Source organism: Notamacropus eugenii, chromosome 7 (assembly GCF_028372415.1).
Source record: "Notamacropus eugenii isolate mMacEug1 chromosome 7, mMacEug1.pri_v2, whole genome shotgun sequence".
In the NCBI taxonomy this organism is placed as follows: domain Eukaryota; kingdom Metazoa; phylum Chordata; class Mammalia; order Diprotodontia; family Macropodidae; genus Notamacropus; species Notamacropus eugenii.
The window spans coordinates 28822563-28846628 of NC_092878.1; the positions used below are offsets into that span (position 1 = coordinate 28822563).

General features: G+C 36.8%; 1 protein-coding gene across 2 annotated transcripts in view; it reads right to left on the reverse strand.

Annotated features, from left to right (window-relative positions):
• Window positions 1–24066, reverse strand: part of ZNF106 (zinc finger protein 106) — a 79443-nt gene that overhangs the window by 25843 nt on the left and 29534 nt on the right. For both annotated transcript variants that reach the window (XM_072622759.1, XM_072622758.1), the window contains 6 exons: window positions 22379–23018; window positions 19768–19837; window positions 16650–16804; window positions 16506–16566; window positions 15765–16103; window positions 156–933 (listed from right to left, as the gene is read on the reverse strand). In XM_072622759.1, coding sequence (XP_072478860.1) covers window positions 156–933; window positions 15765–16103; window positions 16506–16566; window positions 16650–16804; window positions 19768–19837; window positions 22379–23018 — 2043 coding nt within the window. The remainder of the gene's footprint in view (window positions 1–155; window positions 934–15764; window positions 16104–16505; window positions 16567–16649; window positions 16805–19767; window positions 19838–22378; window positions 23019–24066) is intronic.

Genomic DNA, 24066 nt, shown 5'->3' on the forward strand with positions numbered 1-24066 from the left:
ATCCACTGGATTGTCACTTGCTCTTGCCCTTTGATCATATATTCATCACCCCCATTCCACATGAGTATGTGTAACAGATATAGATATATAATTTAGGTAAATGCTGATTCACGTAGAAAGAAAATTTAGTGAGAGTTCAGCCAAGAAGTTATTACCTTCTAGGGATGCCATCCTTATAATGTGTTCCAATTTCACTGGTAGAGCTTACTTCATCACACCCAGAACGAGATGCTTCCAGCAGGGACTGCTCTGTAGAGTTCCAGGCATCATCCTTACATGGACTATCTGGTTTCTCCTCTCCAGATTCTGATGATTCAATGGCTACCACTTCTAACTGAGGGTTAGGAATCTCAAGAACCTCCAGGGAAGAGTCACTGTCAGGCTCATCTCTAGCTCTGTCTTGTTCCTGACCAGTTCTCCCATCTTCCTGTCCCAAGGACGTGGATGTTGTCACTTTTCCTCCTTTAGTCATCTTTCCAGCCTTGACTTTTCTTACAGGTTTGGCAGTAACGACATCCTGCTCTGTGTCACTGTTCTCAGGCACATGGGCTGCTCTCAGAGTTTTCTTCTTCCTGAGCTTCTTTTTTTTCTTGTTTCCCTTGCTTTCAGCTGAAGTCAGAGTGGATTCTGCTGGCTGTTCAGCCAATAGTGGGTGCTCCTTCTCCAAAGGAGTTTGTGAAGGAAAGGTCAGACTCAAAAAGGAGCTGCTACAGGGCTCAACAATGGTGCTACTTTTGGTTGACACCTCCCCCTCTTTCTTTATGATAAGAGGACCAATTAGCTGGGAAGAAGATTGTTCGACTCTTCTGGCACCACCTTGCTGCAGGGATGACTTCAGTTCTTGGCTTGCATTCTGGAAACTCTCCGTTAAGTGGGACAGGGACAACGTCCCTGCGATGATTGGGTACAATGAATAGTTGCCACTGATCTCTCCTAAAGAAGGGAAGGCAGAATTACTGCATTTTTTTGTACCAATTTACAAACAAAAAACTGATTTCACCTAATATAATGGCTATTTCATGTCACTTGTATGCACAGAAAGATCACAATTATTACAGCTAATCTATATCTCAAAGGCAAAAAATTCCAGTTTTCTAGTCTAAGCCAGGGAAGCTTCCATTTTTACTGCAGGGCATAGGTAGTTTCTGGTATACATTTTCATTCAAATATCTTAGAAACTCAGTATTTTAAAACTCTTTTTACAATGTATTCTTTTAGGTTATCAACTCTCAAATTAAAAATATACTTGCAAAAAAACAACCTAACAGAAATGTCACATCAAACACCAACATTTAAATTACTTTTATACTCACCTACAAACAATTAAAACATGTGGCTATTAATCCTTCTGTTTAGGAAACAAGATTTTTCCTTAATTCTGAATTATCAGCATCATACTGACTATTTCAAAATCTAATAGTAATTTTTCAAGGACTTGGTAGTTGTTGTTAAATTAAGCTTAATCAACAACAGTTTGGCTTTCTTTCTTGTTAGCAGGCTGATATCAAAGAAGCATGAAAGGTATGTTACAGCCATGACAGCCCTAAGGGGAAAGCTCTCAGAAGTAAGATTGGAAGGGTCCTTAGATCTTCTAGATCAAGCCCCTCCCTTTACAAAGAAGCAGATCAAATGGTGTGCACAAAGTCATACAAGGAGAAAAAAGCAGAACTTAAATTTGAACTCAAGGTACATGTTTCTTTCTGCAGAACCATGCTTAATTTGACTAGCTGGTCTAAGGTGAGTAACCAGATACGGTGGAAAGATATGGAGATGCAGCCCTAGGAAGGCAGGGCTGAAGACAACTATGAAACTCAATTTATTTTACTTCCTCCTTTAGAAAAGCAGGCCCTATGTGGCTGAGTATTGACTGTTACACTCCTTGAATGAGTATTTGAAGGAATACAAGTTAGAAACTAACATAATTCTACCCTGAATTAAAAGAAAGCAGGATGGGCAAAACTATAAATGGCTCATTTACAATTTCTAAGTTGAGATCTTGGGGAAAAAAATCTCTCTCGTCTCATAATACTGTGGTTTGGTCCTTGAGTACATGATACTTTCTTCTATCACCCACAAATAGGCAAAAAACCAATTGCTTCAAAGAGAACGTTTTAAAAGCCAGTTGATTGGAAAGAAAAAAACAAAGACAAAAAGAAAAATTCACCTCCCTGGGATCAGAAAGTGAATGTGTCATTAATATCTAAATCTAAATTAACTTAGTGAAGCAAGTCCCAGGGCAGATCTTTATCCTATTCTACCTACCCTATAAGTTTCAACTTTCTCTTCCTAGTATCCTAAGCACATGTATTTTATCACTATCATATATACCTTAGTCCCAAAACTCTTCCTTTTGCACATGTATACTTATACTGTCTGTACTGTTCTGACAGTCACTGTGAAGTTATTAAAGGTAAACTCCTCCTGAAAAAAACTTACCTGATTAACTTCGGTTTTGATGAAGTTGTCTGGCCATTTGTCCAAAGTTAGTATATATACTTTTGTATACTCAATAAATATACAATTCCATTTTCAAGAAAAATCTCCTATTTGGGTGAGTTGTTAGATTAGTCTGTTAAGTTGTGTGATAACCAAAGCTAAAAGGTCCTAAGCTCATGAGATTTTTGGAACACATGTAGGAAAAATCACTAACAAGGGAAGTTGTTACAGTTCAAATAGAATATATACAGACACCTATCAGTAAGGATACAGGTAAGCAGATGCAGGATTTAATAGCTGGGGCAATCTTAAACCCTTTCTTCTCCCTCTTGGTTTACTGATACATAATTCACACAGATAATTTAGGTGGGAGTCAAAATATTAGAATAGCAGACTGTAGAAAGTTGTCACTTGGATATCAGAATATACCATTTAAGAAATTCTATTTCCCTGGTACATTAAGAAGTGAATTTTCTGGTTCTACCATTCCATGGTGTGCCATTTTTGCCAGATTACTAAGATCCCTTGTAATTATGCTGAAGTCCATTTTGACCTTGCATTAATGGCTCTAGGAAATTATTCCAGAGGGGAATCTGAAGTAAATCACTCATCCTACAATCCCTGGAATTAGGTCTTAGCACACTGTTATGCGTGAGTTTCCTAATATTCCTCCAATCCTTCTCTCTGTAGCTCGGTCACACATCCCCTTGCCACAGAGGCCTTCTGAAATTAAAATGTCCCTCAGAAGAGGAAAAGCAGTTTTGAATACTGGAGTCAAAGCAGTTTTAGTCTCAATACAGAATTCTGAGGGAAAATATCCTCAGATATGTCAGCATAATCTTAAAGTGTACTATAAATTATTTTGGTACAATTAGGAAAAATTGAAATAGGAAATCTAAATGAAGAGTGTGTGTGTGTGTGTGTGTGTGTGTGTGTGTACACGTGCTCACAAAGGTCTAGTTTGGAAATGACAGTAGCACAAGGTCACTGATTGAGTAGTGAAAGTTTCCTTAAAGGCCATTTATTCCAAAAGCCTTTTACATACGGTTAAACTTAGACCCAAATAGCTGAGAAACTTGCCAAGGATGCTATGGAAGGAAATTTCAGAGTTCAGATTCAAACTCAAGTCCTCTGACTCCAAATTCAGCTCTCTTTACACAGTATCCCAGTTTTTTTGGTTCCACTTTCAACTGTTGTTCTATCTGAAACAATAATATCCTAATCCTAATAAAAGTTTCATTTGCAAAGTCAGTCAAACTAAAAGAATTAGAAATGCATAGAAAAATGAGTCTTAAAAGTGTCATTAAAAAAAAAAGAATCAGTGGTATTTTAAGAAAGGAGGTACCTGCCAAAAAATAGAAAAACAGATTAGCAAAAAGGAGATAGATGCCCTTCCTGGCTGAGTCATTTAAAATGGTAACCAGAATATACAAACTTCCTACTGAAGTGGGAGGGTTGGGGGGAGGAAAATAGCAGAAAGAGGGGTGAGGTAAGGACAGAAAAATTAACTTTGTGGTATATTTATTAATATAAAAGAAGAATTAACAGAGAATAAACAAGAGTATTAAAGGTCATAAGAGGAACTGGACAAAAAGGAATTAGAAGAGGTCAAGGCAAATGTATTGTACAATTTAAAAAGAAAAAACAGGCTAACAAAAAAGTAAGGTAAGATAAAAATGCAATTTTGGAAATTTAAAGTAACAAATGCATTTCAATAAGAAAGAATAAATCAAAGCATGATCAGAAAGGAAAAGCGCAGAGTTAAACATTTTGAAGATCAGCAGAAATTGATTACTAAAATTATAAATTACAGTAAAGAAAACAAAAATAAAAGTTACAAACAACTGAGTATATATCAATGCTTAATTTTCATTATGTGAGAAGACTCAGAAATTTTTGAGTTTGAATTACCTAGAATAAAATATGAGATACCTAAAAGATGTAGAGTTAGAATACCCAACTGACTCAATCATATGACTGAAAATTAGGAGTATTATAGAGTACCTAAACAACCAAAGAGACTGTTCAGGAATACATTTCATTAATTACTAGGTCTCTGAAAAATTATAATAATGAATGATCTCACATGGGAACTCTAAGAAAAAGTCAGAGTAGGGAGAGAGGTGAATAGGCAGAGAAGTTTCTCTTCTAATGGCAACTGTTAAGAAAGCTTTAGGAAAGATGGTGAAGCAGAGAAGCACTCAGCTGAACTCTCCCAACATGTCCCCTCCAAACAACTTTAAAACAGGGCTACAACTGAATACTGGAGGGGCTGAGCCAACAAACAGTCAGAGTGAGACATCCTTCCATCCCAAGACACCATAGGAGGTTGGAAAGAGATCTATGACAGAGGAGGAGAATGATCCATGTGATTCATGTGGATGAAACACCAGTGGTGGGACTCTATGGTGGTGAGAGAAGCAGCAGCACTTCTGGTGTTCTCAAGACAAAGACAGGAAGGGGATCTGGCCACTGTTCAGAAACAGATGTCAGACAGAATAATCTTGTGCTAGCACAGAATGTAAAACCAGACTCTGTTCAGCAACCCTATATCTACTTCTGGGTTACAGTTCAAGGGAATGGAGGAGCACTCTGAATCAAGAGGGAGTGGGAGCCCTGAAGAGCAATAACACTTCCTGCCCCAACGGATCAGAGACTCAGAGGAACAGTATCATTTCTGACAGGGGTACTGGGGGGAAGTGGATCAGTGGGGACTGAGGAGCAGTACCCACTGCAATCACAAGGGATTAGGGGACTTTCCTGGTTAAGCGTCAGAGAGCAGACCAAGAGGGCAGTGACCATTCCTTTCCTCAGATCAAACCACTTTGGAAGAACCAAAAACTTCTAACAGAGCTCTGAGCTACCCTCTAAGACCAGGAATAGGGGCCAATATTAACTTAAAGTTCCAGATCAAGAAATAGGTTGGAAAATGAGCAAACAAAAACCAAATAACCCAACCATAATAAATTATTATGAAGATCTCAAGAAGCAAACTCAGAAGACAAAGAGGTTAAAATAATGACAAGCAAAGCCTCTGGGGTGGGGGGTGAGGCAGCACGGTGAATTGAAAACAAACCTAAAAAGAATTCCTGAAAGAGCTAAAAAAAAGATTTTCAAAATCAAGTAAGAATGGTAGAGGAAAAATTAGATAAAGAAATGAAAACAAAAGAAGAAAATTATGAAAAGGCTGTAAAAAAAAAACCTCCTTAAAAAACAAATTTGGCCAAATGGAAAAAAGGTACAAAAATTCACTGAAGAAAAGAATTCTTTAAAAAGTAAAATTGGTCAAATAGAAAAAGAGGATTAAAGTTCTCTAAAGAAAATAATTCCTTAAGAATAAGAAATGGGGGTGGAGCCAAGATGGTGGAGTAGAAAGACACACATACACAGGGTCTCCCCACACAGCCCATAAAATACCTGTAGAGAGGGACTCTCAACGAATTTTGGAGCAGCAGAAGTGGAGAACAACAGAGTGGAGGAGATTTCCAGCCCAGGGTGACCATGGAGCCCAGCCCAGCCTTGCCCATGTGGAGCGGCTTGTGAACAGCCCTCAGGGGCAGAATCTCCAGTCTCGGAATCCCCAGTCGCAGAAGCGGCCCCCAGATCCCTCAACCCACAGGTGCCAAAGGTCAGTGACAGGGGTTTTTTCAGCTGGCTGGGAAGGGAGAAGGGCCTTCCCACAGCTCCAGCCTCAGGCAGCAGCACGCAGAAGTCACATAGGGCAGGCAGCAGAAATTCTCACGGCAGCCCCTACAGCAGCCCAAGAACCACTGCTGGATGGTAAAAACCCTTGGGGGGACTGAGGGAGCTGGTCTTTGTCTCACACTGAATGGTGGCCCTGCCCCCATAGCTTGACTGAATCCCATCCCCCCAGTGCTAGCTTGGCAGAACTGGGAGTCAGGTGCCTGTGGAGAGGAAACTCTGCTAAGATTCTGGGCAGAAAAATCCTTCCCTGAGCTCAGACCAGTACACGCTTGATTGTACTCCCTTGGAGGAACTGATATCTTACAGGTCCCCAGAGTATACCCTACTCATGACAAAGGACCCAAAGGTCAAGTAACTGGTTGAGAAAATGCCCAAAAAAGGGAAAAAAAATAAGACCATAGAAGGCTACTTTCTTGGTGAACAAATATCTCCTCCCATCCTTTCAGATGAGGAAGAACAATGTTTACCATCAGGGAAAGACATAAAAGTAAAGCCTTCTGTATCCCAAACATCCAAAATAAATATTCAATGGGCTCAGGCCAAGGAAGAGCTCAAAAAGGATTTTGAAAACCAAGTAAGAGAGAGGGAGGAAAAATTGGGAAGAGAAATGAGAGAGATGCAAGAAAAGCATGAAAAGCGCGTCAACACTTTGCTAAAAGAGATCCAAAAAAATGCTGAAGAAAATAACACCTTGAAAAATAGGCTAACTCAATTGGCAAAAGAGGTTCAAAAAGCCAATGAGGAGAAGAATGCTTTCAAAAGCAGAATTAGCCAAATGGAAAAGGAGGTTCAAAAGCTCACTGAAGAAAACAGTTCTTTCAAAATTAGAATTGAACAGATGGAGGCCAATGACTTTATGAGAAACCAAGAAATCACAAAACAAAACCAAAAGAATGAAAAAATGGAAGATAATGTGAAATATCTCACTGGAAAAACAACTGACCTGGAAAATAGATCCAGGAGAGACAATTTAAAAATTATGGGACTACCTGAAAGCCATGATCAAAAAAAGAGCCTAGACATCATCTTTCATGAAATTATCAAGGAAAACTGCCCTGAGATTCTAGAACCAGAGGGCAAAATAAGTATTCAAGGAATCCACAGAACACCACCTGAAAGAGATCCAAAAAGAGAAACTCCTAGGAACATTGTGGCCAAATTCCAGAATTCCCAGGTCAAGGAGAAAATATTGCAAGCAGCTAGAAAGAAACAATTCAAGTATTATGGAAATACAATCAGGATAACACAAGATCTAGCAGCTTCTACATTAAGGGATTGAAGGGCATGGAATAGGATATTCCAGAAGTCAAAGGAACTAGGACTAAAACCAAGAATCACCTACCCAGCAAAACTGAGTATAATACTTCAGGGGAAAAATTGGTCTTTCAATGAAATAGAGGACTTTCAAGCATTCTTGATGAAAAGACCAGAGCTGAAAAGAAAATTTGACTTTCAAACACAAGAATGAAGAGAAGCATGAAAAGGTAAACAGCAAAGAGAAGTCATAAGGGACTTACTAAAGTTGAACTGTTTCCATTCCTACATGGAAAGACAATATTTGTAACTCTTGAAACTCTTCAGTATCTGGGTACTGGGTGGGATTACACACACACACATGCACACGCACATGCACACACATAGAGACAGTGCACAGAGTGAATTGAAGAGGATGGGATCATATCTTAAAAAAATGAAATCAAGCAGTGAGAGAGAAATATATTGGGAGGAGAAAGGGAGAAATAGAATGGGGTAAATTATATCTCATAAAAGAGGCAAGCAAAAGACTTATTAGTGGAGGGAAAAAGAGGGGAGGTGAGAGAAAAACATGAAGATTACTCTCATCACATTCCACTAAAGGAAGGAATAAAATGCACACTCATTTTGGTATGAAAACCTATCTCACAATATAGGAAAGTGGGGGATAAGGGGATAAGCAGGGTGGGGGGGATGATGGAAGGGAGAGCATGGGGAAGAGGGAGTAATTTGAGGTCGACACTCATGGGGAGGGACAGGATCAAAAGAGAGAATAGAAATAATGGGGGACAGGATAGGATGGAGGGAAATATAGTTAGTCTTATACAACACAACTATTATGGAAGTCATTTGCAAAACTACACAGATTTGGCCTATATTGAATTGCTTGCCTTCCAAAGGGAAGGGGTGGGGAGGGAGGGAGGAAGAGAAGTTGGAACTCAAAGTTTTAGGAACAATTGTCGAGTACTGTTCTTGCCACTAGGAAATAGGAAATACAGGTAAAGGGGTATAGAAAGTTATTTGGCCCTATAGGACAAAAGAGAAGATGGAGACAAGGGCAGAGAGGGATGACAGAAGAGAGAGCAGATTGGTGATAGGGGCAATTAGAATGCTTGGTGTTTTGGGGTGGGGGGAGGGGACAAAAGGGGAGAAAATTTGGAACCCAAAATTTTGTGAAAATGAATGTTAAAAGCTAAATAAATAAGTAAGTAAGTAAGTAAGTAAATAAATAAATAAATAAGGAAATGTGAAATAACTCATAAATAAAACAAATGACCTGGAAAACAGATTAAGAAGAGATAAAATTGCCAGGAATAGAATATTATAGTCAAATATTGGAGCTCCCAGGTCAAAGAGAAAATACTTCAAAAATTGTCAGAAAGAAATCATTCAAATACTGTGGAGTCACAGGAAAGATCACACAAGATTTAGCAGCTACCACATTAGAGTAGTGAAGGGCTTGGAATATGATATTCCAGAAGGCAAAAGAGCTGGAATTACAACCAAAAGAAACCACAAACCTAACAAAACAAATTGCCATCCTTGAAGAAGAAAAAAATGAACATTTGTGAAATAGAGGGCTTTCAGGCATTCCTGATGAAAAAACCAGGGCCAAAGAGAAAATGTGACTTTTAAATACAAATCTCAGAAGAAGCATCAAAAGATAAACATGAAAGAGAAATCATAAAGGAGTCAATAAGGTTAAACTACTTACCTTTCTATATGGAAATGATATGTGTATCTTCTAAGAATAGATAGAAGGATTCCACACAAAAAGAGGGTGTAGGAGGGAGCTGATTATTTTGGGATGATGTAAAAAAAATGGATAGGCAAGAATGAGGGATGCCCTGGGAGAAGGGGGAAGGGAAAAGGAGAATGGGGAAAATTATATCAAACAAAAAAAAGCATCCAAGGAAGAGTTTTTACAGTGGAGGGGAAAATGGTGTGGGAGGTGGGCAATGCCTGAACCTCACATCTAAACTGGTTCCAAAAGGAGAAAACACACAAACACACACACACACACTCACTCAATTAGTAATAGATATCTATCTTAGCCAACAAGGAAGAGCAAGGAGAGGAAGGGTTAAAGAAAAAGGGCTGTGTGACAAAATGGAGGGCAGATAAAAGAAGGCAGTACTCAAAAGAAAAACTGACATTAGAGGAGTGACAGGATAAAAAGAGAGGATAAACAGAAGAAAATAAGATGGAGGGAAATGCAGTTTGTAACCATAACTGTGAATGTGAATCTGACAAATTCATTCAAAAATTAGAAGTGGATTGTAGAATGGAATAAAAACAGAATCCAACAATATGTGGTTTACAAGAAACACACATGAAACAGAGACACAGAGTGTTAAAATAAAGAGCTAGAGAAGAACCTAATATGTTTTACAAGAGGCAAAAAAGGCAGGGATGGCCATCAAGAGCTCAAACAAAAACAAAAGCAAAACCAGACCTAATTAAAAGGAAAACTACGTTTTGCTAAAAAGGAATCACAGACAATGAAGTAATATCAATGCTAAACATACATGCATTGAATGGCATAGCATCCAAATTTTTAAAGAATCTAAATGAATTACCTTAGTAAATAAAAAGTAAAACTTGTTGTTATATCTGTCCTTCATTCTCAGAGGACCATGGCATCAAGATGATGATGTGACTTGCAGGTGACTTTGATTTGAGGGAGAGAGGGCTGTGCAAGCTCACCAGCCTCACTTTCTCCTCCAAAGCCTTCTGGGTCCAGTGGCCTGATACTTATCAGGACAGCTGGAGATGGCCCCAGATGTAATGTGAGGCCCTGGTCCTTTCAGGATAAGGTCTTAACACATTCTCACTCTGAGTGAGATATACCCATTAAATGAATAGGCTTCTTTAAGTAGTTACTCAAGAGATGGCCTTTTTAATAAAAAAAAAAAAATCAAACAGAGGGGAAGACCCTCAGGATTCCTGGGTAAAACAAAAACAATTACTATTTAGAAAGTAAAACTATACTAGTGAGGAAGGACCAACTTTCAGACAAATCTAATAATAAAGTAAATTAAGAAAGAAGTAGATGAATAGAATCTTAGAAAAGTCTGGAGATAGAAAGAAGTATACCTTTTTCATGTATGTGTACAGTATCTTCAAAAAAAGTGACCATGTATTATGGCATAAAAGCTTTACAATCAAAAGCAGAAAAGCAGAAATATTAAATGCACCCTTCTCAGATCATAATGCAATAAAAATTACATCTAATAAACAGCTGTGGAAGCACAGATTAAAGCTAATTAGAAATTAAATAATCTAATCCTAAAGAAGGAGAGGGTAAAAAAACAAATCATATTAACAACCAATAATTTCATTAAAAAGAATGACAATGAGATAACATTCCAAAATTATGGGACAGAGCCAAAGTAGTGCTTAGGGGAACATTTATATCTTTAAATATGTGAATCAATAAGAAAGAGAAAGAACAGATTATCAAATTGGGCATGCAACTAAAAAAAACAAGAAAAAGAACAAATGAAAAATCTCCAATTAAACACCAAATGGAAATCCTGAAAAAAAAAAAATCAAAGAAACAATTAATAAAACTCAAAGTATAAAAAACCCACTGAACTAATAAATAAAACTAGGGGCTAGTTTCATGAAAAAAGTAATACTATATAAGACATTGGTTAATTTGATTTTTTTTAAAATAAGGAAGCCAAATTATTTTTATTCACTACCTATGAAGACAAAATTAAAACAGTTATTAGGAGTTATTTTGCCCAGTATCACACCAGTAAAAATAACAATCTAAGTGAAATGAATATTTACAAAAATATAAACTGTCCAGATTAACAAAAGAGGAAATAGAATATTTAAATAACTCTCTTAGAAAAAGAAATTTAATAAGCCATCAATGAGCTCCCTAAGACAAAAATCCCCAAAACTAAGTGGATTCACAAGTAAATTCTACCAAACATTTAAGGGACAATTAATCCCAATGTCATATAAAATATTTGAAAAAATAGGTAAAAGAGTCCTACTAAATTCCTTTTATGACATAAATATGGCATTGATATCTAAACCAAGGAGAGAAAAAACAACCATAGACCAATTTCCCTAATGAGTATTGACTCAAAAATTCTCAGTAAAACACTAGGAAGGAGATTATAGAGATATATGACAAAGATCATACACTATGACCAAGTGGGATTTGTAACAGGAACGCAGAATTAATTCAATATTAGGAAAACTATCAGCATAACTGACCTGACAGTAACAATAGCAAAAATCATATGATAAAATTGAGAGATGCAGAAAAAGCCTTTGACAAAATATACGACACCCATTCCTACTGAAAACACTAGAAGGCACAGGAACAAATGGAGCTTTTCTAAAATGAGTAGAATCTATCTAAAACCACAAGCATCTGTAATGGTTGGATACACCTGAAGCCTCCCTAATAAGATCAGGAGTCTAGCAAGGATGTCCATTAACATCACGATTATTAATACTGTACTAGAAATGCCAGCTACAGCAGTAAGGCAAGGAAAAGAAACTGAAGGAATAAAAACTGGCAATTAGGATACAAAACTATCATTCTTTGTAGATAACATGATGGTATATTTAGAGAATCCTAGAGAATCACCTAAATAATTATTTGAAACAACAACTTAAGCCAAGCTGAAGGATATAAAATAAATCCACATAAATCATCAGTATTTCTATATACTACCAACAAAACCCAGCAGCAAGAGACAGAAAGAGAAATTCCATTTAAAATAACTGTAGACAATACAAAGTACTTGGGAGTCTACCTGCCAAAACAAACCCAAGGACTATAGGAACAATTACAAAATATAATTAATTATAATATAATACATATACAAAATATAATTACAAAATAAGTAAAGGCAAATCTAAACCGGAGAATTATAGTTGCTCACAAGTAGGTTGAACCACTATCAATAAAAGTGACAACTCTACCTAAGCTAATTTACTGATTCATTCAGTGTCACACCAATCTAACAGCCAAAGAATTATTTTACAGAGCTAGAAAAAAATAACAAAATTCATCTGGAAGAACAAAAGGTCGAGAATAGCAAGGAAATCAGTGAAAAAAATGTCAAAGAAGGCAGCCTAGAAACTTCCGATTTCAAACTACATGACAAAGCCATAATCATGGCAACAATCTGGTACAAGCTAAGAAAGACTAGCAGATCAGTGGAACGGATTGGGGACACAATACAAAACAGTAAATACCCAGAGTAATCTAGTGTTTGAGAAACCAAAAGATCTAAGTTTTATGGGTAAGAACATCTGACAAAAATTGCTGGGAAAACTGGAAAGCACTTGGCAAAAATTAGGCTTAGACTAACATTTCACAACATACATCAAGATAAGAATCAAAATGGATGAATGACTTAGACATAACGGATGACAGTATCAGTAAATAAGGGAAGCTTGCGATAATTTACCTGTTAGAACTATAGATAAGGGAAGAGCTGATGTTCAAAGAGAAGGGAGGGATTATTGCAAGTAAAATGGATCATCTTGATTACATGAAATTAAAAAGCTTTTTGCACAAATAAAACCATATAGCCAAAATTAGAAATAAAAAAGGGAAACTGGAAAAATTTTTTACACCATGTATCTCTGATAAAGGACTCATTTCTCAAATATATTAGAATATATATGTGAAAATGAGTCAAATTTTAAAAAAGAGGTATTTTTCAGTTGATAATTGGTCAAAGGATATGAAAAGGCAGTTTTCAGATAAAGAAATCAAAGTTATGAATAGTCACATAAAAAATGCGCTAAATCACTAATGATTAGAGAAATACAAATTAAAATAAGTCTTGAGATATCACCTTAAATCTATTATTGACTAGCATGACCGAAACAGAGAAAGACAAATTCTAGAGGGGATGTGGAAAAACTGAGAGACTAATGCATTGTTGGTGGAGTTGTGAACTAGTTCTAGAGAATAATTTGGAACTAAGCCAAAAGGACTATAAAACTGTGTATACCCTTTAACCCAACAATACCATTATTAGGCTTGTATCCCAAAAAGATCAAACAAAAGGGAAAAGGACCTATATGTACAAAAATATTTATAGCAGCTTTTTTTGTAGTGACCAAGAGTTTGAAATCAAGGGGATGCCCATCAATCGGGGAATGCCTGAACAAGTGTGGAACAGCGTATGATTGTGCTGTAAGTGATGAGCAGGATAGTTTCAGAAAAACCTGGGGAGACTGACAGGAACTCATGCAAAGTGAAGTGAGTATAAACAGGAGACTGTACACAGCGATACTGTGAGGATGATTAACTCTGAAGACTTAGCTATTTTGATCCAGAGAATGATCCAAGACAACACCAAAGGGCACAATGGAAAACAACGCAGGGAAGTTATTGCCTAATGATAGAAGAGTTCAAGCCACAGCTTGAATTAGACTGGCAAACAGTCAGAAAAGCCAGATTAATTTTAATTGTAAGCAGAAAATTCTGTAGGATTTCATTTGTTTCAATAAAATCACCAATTTTATTATTATCATTATTATTATAGACTAACACTGATTGTGATCTGTTAGCATTCTTTCCAAGATGTATTCTAGATACAGTTACTAGAGAATGCAAAGTTGGACAACTAAAGTACTGAATAGCCAAACCATATAAAACATGTGGATTCTCTTGCTTTTGTTTTTTGAGAGGCAATCAGGGTTACATAACTTGCCCAGGATCACACAGGTAATAAGTGTCAAATGTGTGAGGCTGTATTTGAACTTAGGTCCTCCTCACTGCAGAGTCAGTACTCTACCCACTGCACCTCCTAGCTGCCCCCAAATATGAGAATTCTGACATACAGAAGATAACCAAACTTGCTGGGAAATGCTGATATACTAAATGTGTTGTCTCTGAGGAGGAAAACACAACTCTGAAGTTATGCCCTTGATGGCTAAGAATTCATACTGCTTTTACTTGGGAAAGACTCCTGAACTCAGAGAACTGCTTTTCAGATTGCAAACTGATAGTCACATGGATAATTTTACAGGCATGGGTGGTGCTATTTCTTTAAAGTGTCATTGTTGGCCCCCTTGCATTCTGAAAAAGTGAATTAGGAATTCTCTACCTTGGACTACAAGTTAGGAGTAAACCAACAGTAAAGTCAACAAACCAGTACAGTTTGACCAAAGGGAGCTTTATCATTTCCTATAAATGACTTAGCAGGTTTCAGGGCTGAAAAAGAAATCTAGGTTGTGCTGAAATGCCTAAACCAACTCACACTAGTAAAACTACAGAGACCAAAGTAAATAGGTTTATTTAGAACATTACTTGGGCAACTATCAGTAGTGAGGGATTAAAATAAGCATGAGGTTATTTATGTAAGATGTATAAATTTTAAGATCATATCAATGATTAAGAATGTATTGTGGATACAACTCTCTGGTACTATTGTTGTGTACATAAAAAGCACATTCATAAGCAAATCAGGTATTCGTATGAGGTCCAGTTAACGTCACAATATATAGTCTATAATCCCTTTTATTAATATTTTTACAACATATCAAAGAAAAGTTGTGATTTTTAACATATGCATCTCCTATCTGAACTTAGCTTCTAAAATTCTGCTTTATACAGACGTCATTCTTCTGTCTCTCTTGGTCTTAAGTCTTCCCATCATTCATTCAGGAATTAGCCCATCCTGACCTCAAGACTCCTCCTGTTAGGTAATTTTATTACCTTCTGCAGGTGACCAGAGTTGGTAGGAGTTACTTTTTGGCTGGTCAAGGCAAAAAAAAAAAAAAAAATGGAGTGGTTGCAGACTGAGGAATTCCATTGCAATTAGTCTTACTTTCCAAATTCTGGCTCTCCTATGACACATGCTGGCAAAAGGCAGTACACTGATGTCATACCCTAAATCAAGGGTTTTCACATGATCCAAGCTTTAGCACTTTCCAAGTTTTCTAACCATTCCCACTTTGCCTAAGGCTTACATTTAATTTATATTAATAATTATAATGATAGGGACAGACAATTTTCAAATAACTACACTGACTTTTATCTTAACAAGCATATAATAAAAAAAGCAAATAATCAGCTCTTTATTGATTTTAGTAAATGACTCTTCAAAAAGTAGTAAGGAACTGTAATTTAAAATCACAGCAAGTTACGGAAAGACCTAAAGTACTGTGCCAAACCTGTCCAACAAATCTTAAAGAAAAAAAAACCTAAAATAAAATAGGTCATAATATTCTTCATCTTCAGAGGCATGTACTACAGCATTACTGAATAACTTGTAACAGTCAGTCTATCATCAGTAATTACACTGGCTGACAGTCTGCCCCATTTCCCTTTCTTAAGATCACCTATCCTTAACGCAGAAGAAAGCTGACTGACATACTATTTGTCTGTAGCAATTCCTCGGAAGCACTGCAGGCAGAATCCTGTAGCACAGCATTCACATTTTCTTGCTCTGGAGACATGGGCTCTTGCTTAATCTGCACTGATGAGTCTGGAGCTGGGCATGTGATACTCCCAGGAGCCTGGAATGCAGGTGGTGTGCACACTCGAAGCGGCACTCCAGGGGCAGATGGTGTTATATGGGAAGGGGAAGTCTCCAGAAAAAGAGGAAAAAAGGGACTAGGCAGAGGAGGGGGATCAGCAGTCTGGGGTCTGCACTTTCGCTCACGGGAAGGACTGCAGAGGACCTGTTCTGTCCGCTCAGGAGGTTCATAAGTTTCTGTAGAAAAGGGAACAAATATGTGCATTATTCATCTAAGTCAATAAACTCTAAACCAAAGAAAAAAAGAAATCAAGAATTAAGATTTATATCTGTATAGGACATTACAATTTTATAACTCCCATGTCTCTACAAATTCTAAATTCCCTTACTAACAACTCTTTTGAATGACTAATATTTCTCATTCCTATGTGGCAGAAAAGGCAGGTTTTATGTCCATTTACACCCCAAAATCAAGTCAATGACTCATCTAAGGACACAAAAAAGACTCAAGTCAGAACTTGAATAAGTTCAAGGTTCTTGAATTTCTTTAAGAAATTTAAGTATCTTCAGTCCATTGTTTCTTTCAATATTTCAAATGTGTTTGTATGCAAAGCAAAGTCCATGAGATGCTCTTGGTACCTTGTAATCCTTGTAGAATCTGTATTCTGTGGGTCCTTAGGGCGCTCATCTCCATAGTTATCTAAGAAGAGAGAAGGATTGTGTCCTTTGAAGTTCAACACAAACAACTATTTCCAAGCAGACATAAAGATTCCATCCAATTACCTGTTGCTTCAGCACAAGCAGCCTCTGGACTTCCACATATGCTGCCTGCAGGGCTGCCCGGGCCTGCAGAAGGTTGTTATCCATACACTGCAGGGACTTACTCAGCTCCTCCTCCCTTAGAGAAATACTCAGTAGTTGGTCAACCTGAGAACGTTCTGCCAACAGAAGATCAGGCCCACTTAAGCAAAGGAAGCTTTCATTTCATACAGCTCTTTAGTAGCCATTAAAAATATGTTTTTTTAACAATGGGACATACGCATATTTTCTCCTTTGGTGTCTCACTGGAGACTAAATGTCTTTCACAGGCTAGATGTGCTCCCACGGTTACTTAAGCCAGAAGGTACAACTCAGGAAATAGGATCTTTTGCTTTTAAGTCATCATTACACTCATGCTTTTTTTTGTTTTTGAAAACTGGCTTTTTGCTGTGAAAGCTTTTTACAAAATATAAAAGCAAATGATCTTGGCCATCTGGATAATAATTCAAAGGCCTTCACAAAACATGTTACTTCTAAAATATACATGTTAGCATTTTGAATATAACATAGATTTCTGTCAAATCCATGTTTCTCACTACTTAATATACAGTTCTTTCAAAAAATAACTTTTAATACAAGTTTTATAAATTCTCCCAAAGCTTAATACTCTACTACCATCTTATAACAATACATGTATACACATACCACCTAGCTCAATTGGTTGAGAGAACCTATATATACACAGCACCTCAAGAAATCTTATAATCTAGTTGGAACATTGTTATAGACGTGATCTATAAGTGATGATCCAAACAGACTTACACCTCTACTGAATTAAAATACTGTGACTTATAAAGGAAGAAAGAAAAATTTGTATTTATAAATGCTACCTTTCTCTATAATTAAGGTAACTAAGAAAATGCAAAATATCTATAGCAAACAATTACACATGATTCTGATCACTTGAGGGGATAAAAACCTCCAAAATAAAACCATCCAATACTATTTGGACATAGAATCAGTGCTTACATTAAGCTAAAGAACTTAATATCAGGGCAATGCATTTAAAACAATTGTGGATCTGTTTAATTTCACTAAAGGAACATTTCTAAAATTTTAATAAGAATAATTGTACTTATAGTAACAACTATAGAGCATTCCATTGTCTTCCCACTTAAAAAAATATTTTGGAAATAACAAAAAGTTTTTACAATACCAAAGCACACTAGTAAGATGTATTTTAGGATATATCATTGTGAATAACACAAATATTTCAATAATTTCACTTTCATTTAGAAAAGTTCTCTGCTATTCAGAGATACCCTTAGTAGTGTGTGTGTGTATGATTTAAGGTTTATGAAGCATTTTCCTCACAATCACTGAGCTAAATAAGTAGGATAAGCAAAGCACTATTTACTTTGTAAATTCCTTCCTGTTATCTTACACTGCTCCCCGCTTTGGCACAGGACATTTTAAATTATAATAAGTTTTTCATAAAACTCCTTTCTTTCACAAAACCACCATACTTGCTTAAATTCTGTCTGTTAAATAGGTTAGTGATATCTTTATAAAGGAAAGGCACTAAAGTATTCCAACTTTTATCTTAAAGAATGAAGCAACAGTCTAAGACTATATTTTAATGAAAAATAGCTATAACTATGAAACTTTTAAATATTGAAGAGCAAAATCACTAGTTTCGACTAGCTTGAGAAAGTAAACAATCTCTCTTACACTGATCAGCATTAACCTGCCCTGACCACTGCTTACTAGAAAGAGCCTAGAACAAGGTAAAATCAAATCCTTGATGGTTAACACCAAAGGCATGCCTGGATCCCTGTATCACAGAGAAAAGCAGCATGATAAAGCTGATCAAGTGCTGACCTCAAACGCAGCGATCATGACATCTGACCTCTCTGACCCTGTTTCTTCAACTGTTTTGAAGCTCAGATGATATGTGGAAGACTTAAAGTACTCTGAAATATTACTTAGAAGTGGCATGATATGGGAAGTAGAGAAGCAAGCCTCAAAGACAGAACCTAAGTTGAAGTTCCTTCTCTTTTGACACATAAATGACTGTATGATCCTGAAGCAAGTCACTTAATAGTTTGATGTCCCAGGCAAGACTAAGATTTCAGTTGCAGAAGAAGAGAATATCTCCACTAGTGCAGGCGTTTCCTCATTGGGGGTTCCCTACAAATAAGTGTCACTACTTAACACCAAAGATACATCATTTTCTCACCCCTTGCATGACAGTTAATAAGAAGTCTAACAAGAGGCATCACAGCACAGAGAAAAAGAGCTGGAGAAAGCCTTCAGTAGATTTGAGGTGGAAAAGTTATGCACAAAACAAATCTAAATAGACTTTCTGGATTTGGATTTTACCTAAGTGTTCTATTATGTATCAAATCTCAAAACTTTCAGCATTAAAGAAATCATAAACCTACAATTACATCATAAAAGTACAATAACTTTAACCCCTTACAATATAAATCAAGATGTTTCTACTATTTATTCTAAAAGTGTGACTGAAGATAGTAGTAAAAACATGGGGCATTTTTTTCTTTTGCTATACCTCACTAGAACTTATAATCAAGAGAATCAGCAACCAAAGACAACCAAATCTCTACAATTGTTTTGTATAATTTTTTAAAATTTCTTTTTCTTCTGAACAAAACAAACACCAAACAAAATGAGCACTTTCATACACAGAAGAACAGAAAAAAAGGCATTTATGTTAAACTGTGGATCTCTATTATGTACATCTTGCTTTCCTTTTTAAATATTCAAAGAATTCAAGAAGTTACTTCCAATATCATCTAGCTTATTAACTGTGATTCCTTCTGGTATTACAGAAGGAATTTTTTTTTTAATTTTTAATTTTATTTTATTTTTAAAATTTTTTTTTCCTTTCTTTTTTGGCAATTTTATCCATTCTTTCCATTCCGTCCTCACCCAAATGGAAAGAGAAAACCAATCTTTGTTAAAAAAAAATGAATAAACAAAGAAAACAATTCCCCACACTGACCAATGCTAAAAATATGTCATATTCTACAACTTAAATTTAGTATCTCTCTCTTTCAAGAGACAGATATCAAATGACAAACTCCAATCCTTATCCTTCCTCAAGATTATGAAATCATACCTTTTTTGCCTTTAATTTTCCTTCTTTTATTCTTTCTTTCCAGACTTGGAAGCTCAGGCGAAGATCCATCCTGTGAAAATACAGGAGTGAAAATACAAATATGAACTGAACTAGTGGTACTTAAAATGTAAATATCACTTCATAAGGAGGGAGGGTTGAGGTTAAAGTAATATGGAAAGGAAGATATGCATGTGTATTCATGAGAACAATTTTGTACCCAAAAGGTACTTAACATTTGCTGAATTAAATATAAAACAGCATTCAAACTAAAGGAATATACTATTAAACAGGAACTGCTTTCTTTTTAAATATTAAATTTAAAAGTAGAAAATGGTCTAATAAATTTGTTTTGACTCTGAATCAAGACACTGATCTGAATTTTCAGTTTTCAAGAAAAGAAAAATCAAGGCAGCAGCAGAGGTGGCAAATGGTGGTTGTGAGCTGGTGGGAGGGAAGAAAGTACAATGAAACATACAGACAAAAAAAGCAAGATACTATCTGGGCTCTCAGTCTTAAACTGATACTAAATAGAATCGGAGTCTACATAAGGACTATATAGTATCTACAAAGTAACCCCTTGAAAAGCTCAGAGAGAAAGTTGAGTGTATCTGACCAAGTGTTTCTGGCCCCCAAAATTGCAATTCAACAATCTGAGTCCAAGACATTGTCCCAGGAGATACAAAGACAAAAATGAAAAATAGCCCACTCTGTTCTGAAAGACCTTATATTTTAGTGGATGAGGTATTGCACACAAATAAGTAAATACAATATAAGAGGAGACTGGGAGGGGGGGAGTAGAGAAAAAATACTAATGACTAAAGGGGATCAGGGAAAGCTTCCTAGGAGGAGGGAGAATCTGAAATGAACCTCAAAAGAGCTAAGGATTCTAAGAGGCAAAAGTAAAAAGAAACAGCAAGATCAGTTTGATGGAAACAACATGAGTGTAAAAGGGAATAACATGAAAGGCAGCCTGGAAGGAGTCTAAGAAGAATTTTAAATGCTAGGGGACAAAATCTGTATTTTATTCCAGAGGGGATACAAAAGCCCCTGAGGTTTCTTAAGCAGCAGAATGCAGGATCAATCAAGTCCTATCCCTCCCCAACTTCATACCACATTTTGATAAAAAAAAATCCAAGACTATGGGGGAAATCAAGAATATCTCCCTCAACCTGGCCTGGCACACAGAATACCTCCAAGGATATACATGAGTGGAATATGAAACAAGGACCCCAAAGCAAGTCCTCACTGGTATAAGGATCAAATAGCACCATCATCTAGTGCTACAAACTAATAAGTTATTATAGTAAAACATGAACATAATTTATCAGAAAAAGAACAAATGAACACATATATAAATAAACCCTACTAAGGCTTCAGTGATAATACTAGGGACTACAATGAAACTGTCATTCTGGGATTTGTCAAGGCCTGGAATCCAAGCTTAGATTTCCTAAGTCATCTAAATATGGAATTTATTATCCTAATAGTGACCATCTCCAACAATTCAATTACATGAAACTGATTTAGAGCTTAACCCTTTAAGCTTAAATTCACAAGTATTATTAAAAAGCTACTAGGTGCCAGGCACTGTGTTAAGTGCTAGACACAACCATACACAAAAGACATGCTGCTACTACCCCTACATGCCTAAAGGAATGCATACTTTTATCATTTCCATGAGACAGAAACATCCACACAAAAGTTTATATCCAGCAAATCAAAGGAGAAACTCCCTCCAGTACCTCTCTCTCAAACTACTAAAGCTGCTTTTCAATCCAACTATCAAGCACCTAATATAGCCACAAAAGTGAAAAGCCTTGTTCAGAGGCAACATAGAAAGCACCTAAAATCTGAGTCTAAGTATTAGGATTCGTGGTCTGGATCTGTTGATTACTAGTCCTGGGATCTTAGGTTAAGTAACTGCATATCTCTGGGCCTCCATTTCATGTGCCAGCGCCTTCAGGGCCTAATATTCTATAATTCTACAAGATCTTTCACTCTTGAGAGCTACCACAATTGTGCACTTTCTCACCAAGGACAAGAAAGGGGAGAGGAAGCAAGGGATTCCCTGTGATTAGAGGCAAAATCCCATTCTCTGGTTTACACCCAAAGTACCAATCTGAGTGCTAGAAGTGCTTTATGACATCCAACTCTGCCTTCCTACTCTTAGCCCTGTCCTTTCCTTTTGGGAAGAAGGGAGAGAAGCATCAAAGGAACAAAAACTGTAACAATGAAGTAGCAGAGTTCCAACTGGGCCAGGGCAGGCAAGAGAAGGAGAAAGGCAGAAGAACAGATAGCTCTAATGATATTTCCAAGATTATATTGGTTGTGTGCTATCAGTTAAAAGAACTATAACCATTACAAAAGAAAACTTAGTACCAGTAAGGAAACCCTAGGTCAACCAATCACACATGCCTCTCATATCTAAATCTAAGGTACTTTTCTAACCATCCTAACAGAGGTAATTCATGAAAGCATGTCAAGTTACAAGTGCAGGCATATTCAAATATTAACAACACTCCCACCTCTGGCACACCTCCAGCCCCACCCCACCTGGAGCTGCACCAAGACCAGTAAAGCAGCCAAAAGCGCTGGGCCTCCTCATACTTACCCCAGTGGCCCTGCGCTTCTTCCGGAGGGCCTGGCCATCATTCTGCTCTGCCCCAGAGGTGCAGCTGCTGTCTGTAGCAGCATCCACCAAACTGGAGATGCCAAAGCTGGAGGAGGCATTAGATGATAACGAGTTCCCTTCTCCGTTACTTTCCTGAGTGTTCTGGTTCTCAGAAAGGGGTGTTGAGCTCTCCTGCCTGCTCAGTTCTTCTTGCCTGGCAGAACGCACCAATGATATCACTCGGTCAGGAGGCAACTGGGCACTATGCCGCCTTCGAGTCGCAATACTTTCAACCCTTTCACTTGTCCGTGAGGAAGACGCCAGAGCTGTCATGTCCTGTTTAAGGTTCACGTTTGCTTTCTGACCTTGGACTGTCTGCAATGAATTACTGGGTGTCACAATCTGCTGAGGCTCATTCTCCTTCCCTGTCGCCTGCTCAGTGAAGAAGCTGTACATGGAAGGAGTCCTGTCCATGATCACACTGCTCTCAGAAAGACTGCGTTTCCTTGCTAATGCAGGTGATGTAGTAATGGAAATACCTTCCCATTGGAAACCTTCTAAACTGGACAGGTCAGGTTCCTCATCCAAATCCAACACCTCTTGCTCATTCTGAACTAGGGGTACCATCTCTATGCCAAACCTTATACAAAGAGCAGAAACAGAAAATGAGTATGGCACATATAAGAAAAATAATAATTAGCTATTGCTTAAAGGAAGGGTCAACTAAAGAAATAGGTTCTCTAAACTGAGAAAGCTTATTAAAATATACCAATTTCTTCCAGCCACACATATTTCTTTATGCTGATACCTCGTTTTTATGTTATCTTCAGTGCCAGCCATAGCCTTCCCCTATCCCCTATCCAAGGAATCACCTATCCCTTATAACAAAGAATAATAAAAAGCAGGTTAGCAAAACTAACCAGCACATTAAACAAGTCTGACACTGCATGCAGTGCTCACAAAATTATTTCTATGTGTCAGACAAATTTTCATTACAAACAGCCAAATCTATTTACTTACTCTATCATAGAGACACTGAGATGTCATAAAAGCTTGCTCAAAATATTTATTGAGAGTTGCTATGAGCTAGTCCTTTCATATTCCAATAGTTAAATAAAGAAGTTTAAGTAGTAAACTTTTTTTGAAAATTTGTTTACTCTTTGGAAAATCTTCAATGTTAGATTTTTTTGTGTCTGATAGTTACATTAAATTATTAAATTTCCAGAATTATCAATGCATAAATCATGTTTTTATAGACACAGAATGCACCAGTAATATAATTCTAACTCTCCTCACTTCCACTTTGATTTTAACATGAATTTATTCTTCACATCTATGCCTCAATTTCCTTACCTACACAATGCAAGGAAACACTATCAGCTACATAAGTACTTATGGAAGATCTTGTAAGTTCTCAGAAAAGGATGATTATATAGCAAGAAATAAGTCTTGCACAACTGCACATGTATAACCTATATAAAATCGTTTACCATTTCAGGGAGGGAGAGAGAATATTTGGAACTCAAAAAAATGTTTTAAATGGCCGTTAAAAGGATCATTATATGGCATTTTATTATCCTATCCTTGTTAGTAACAATTTCATTTCAAATAAATGTTTACTCTTTTTACTTTCCAGGTAGTCAAGTTTCTTTTAAAGATTTTTGGGTTAATCTGTCAGTTCTAATTCC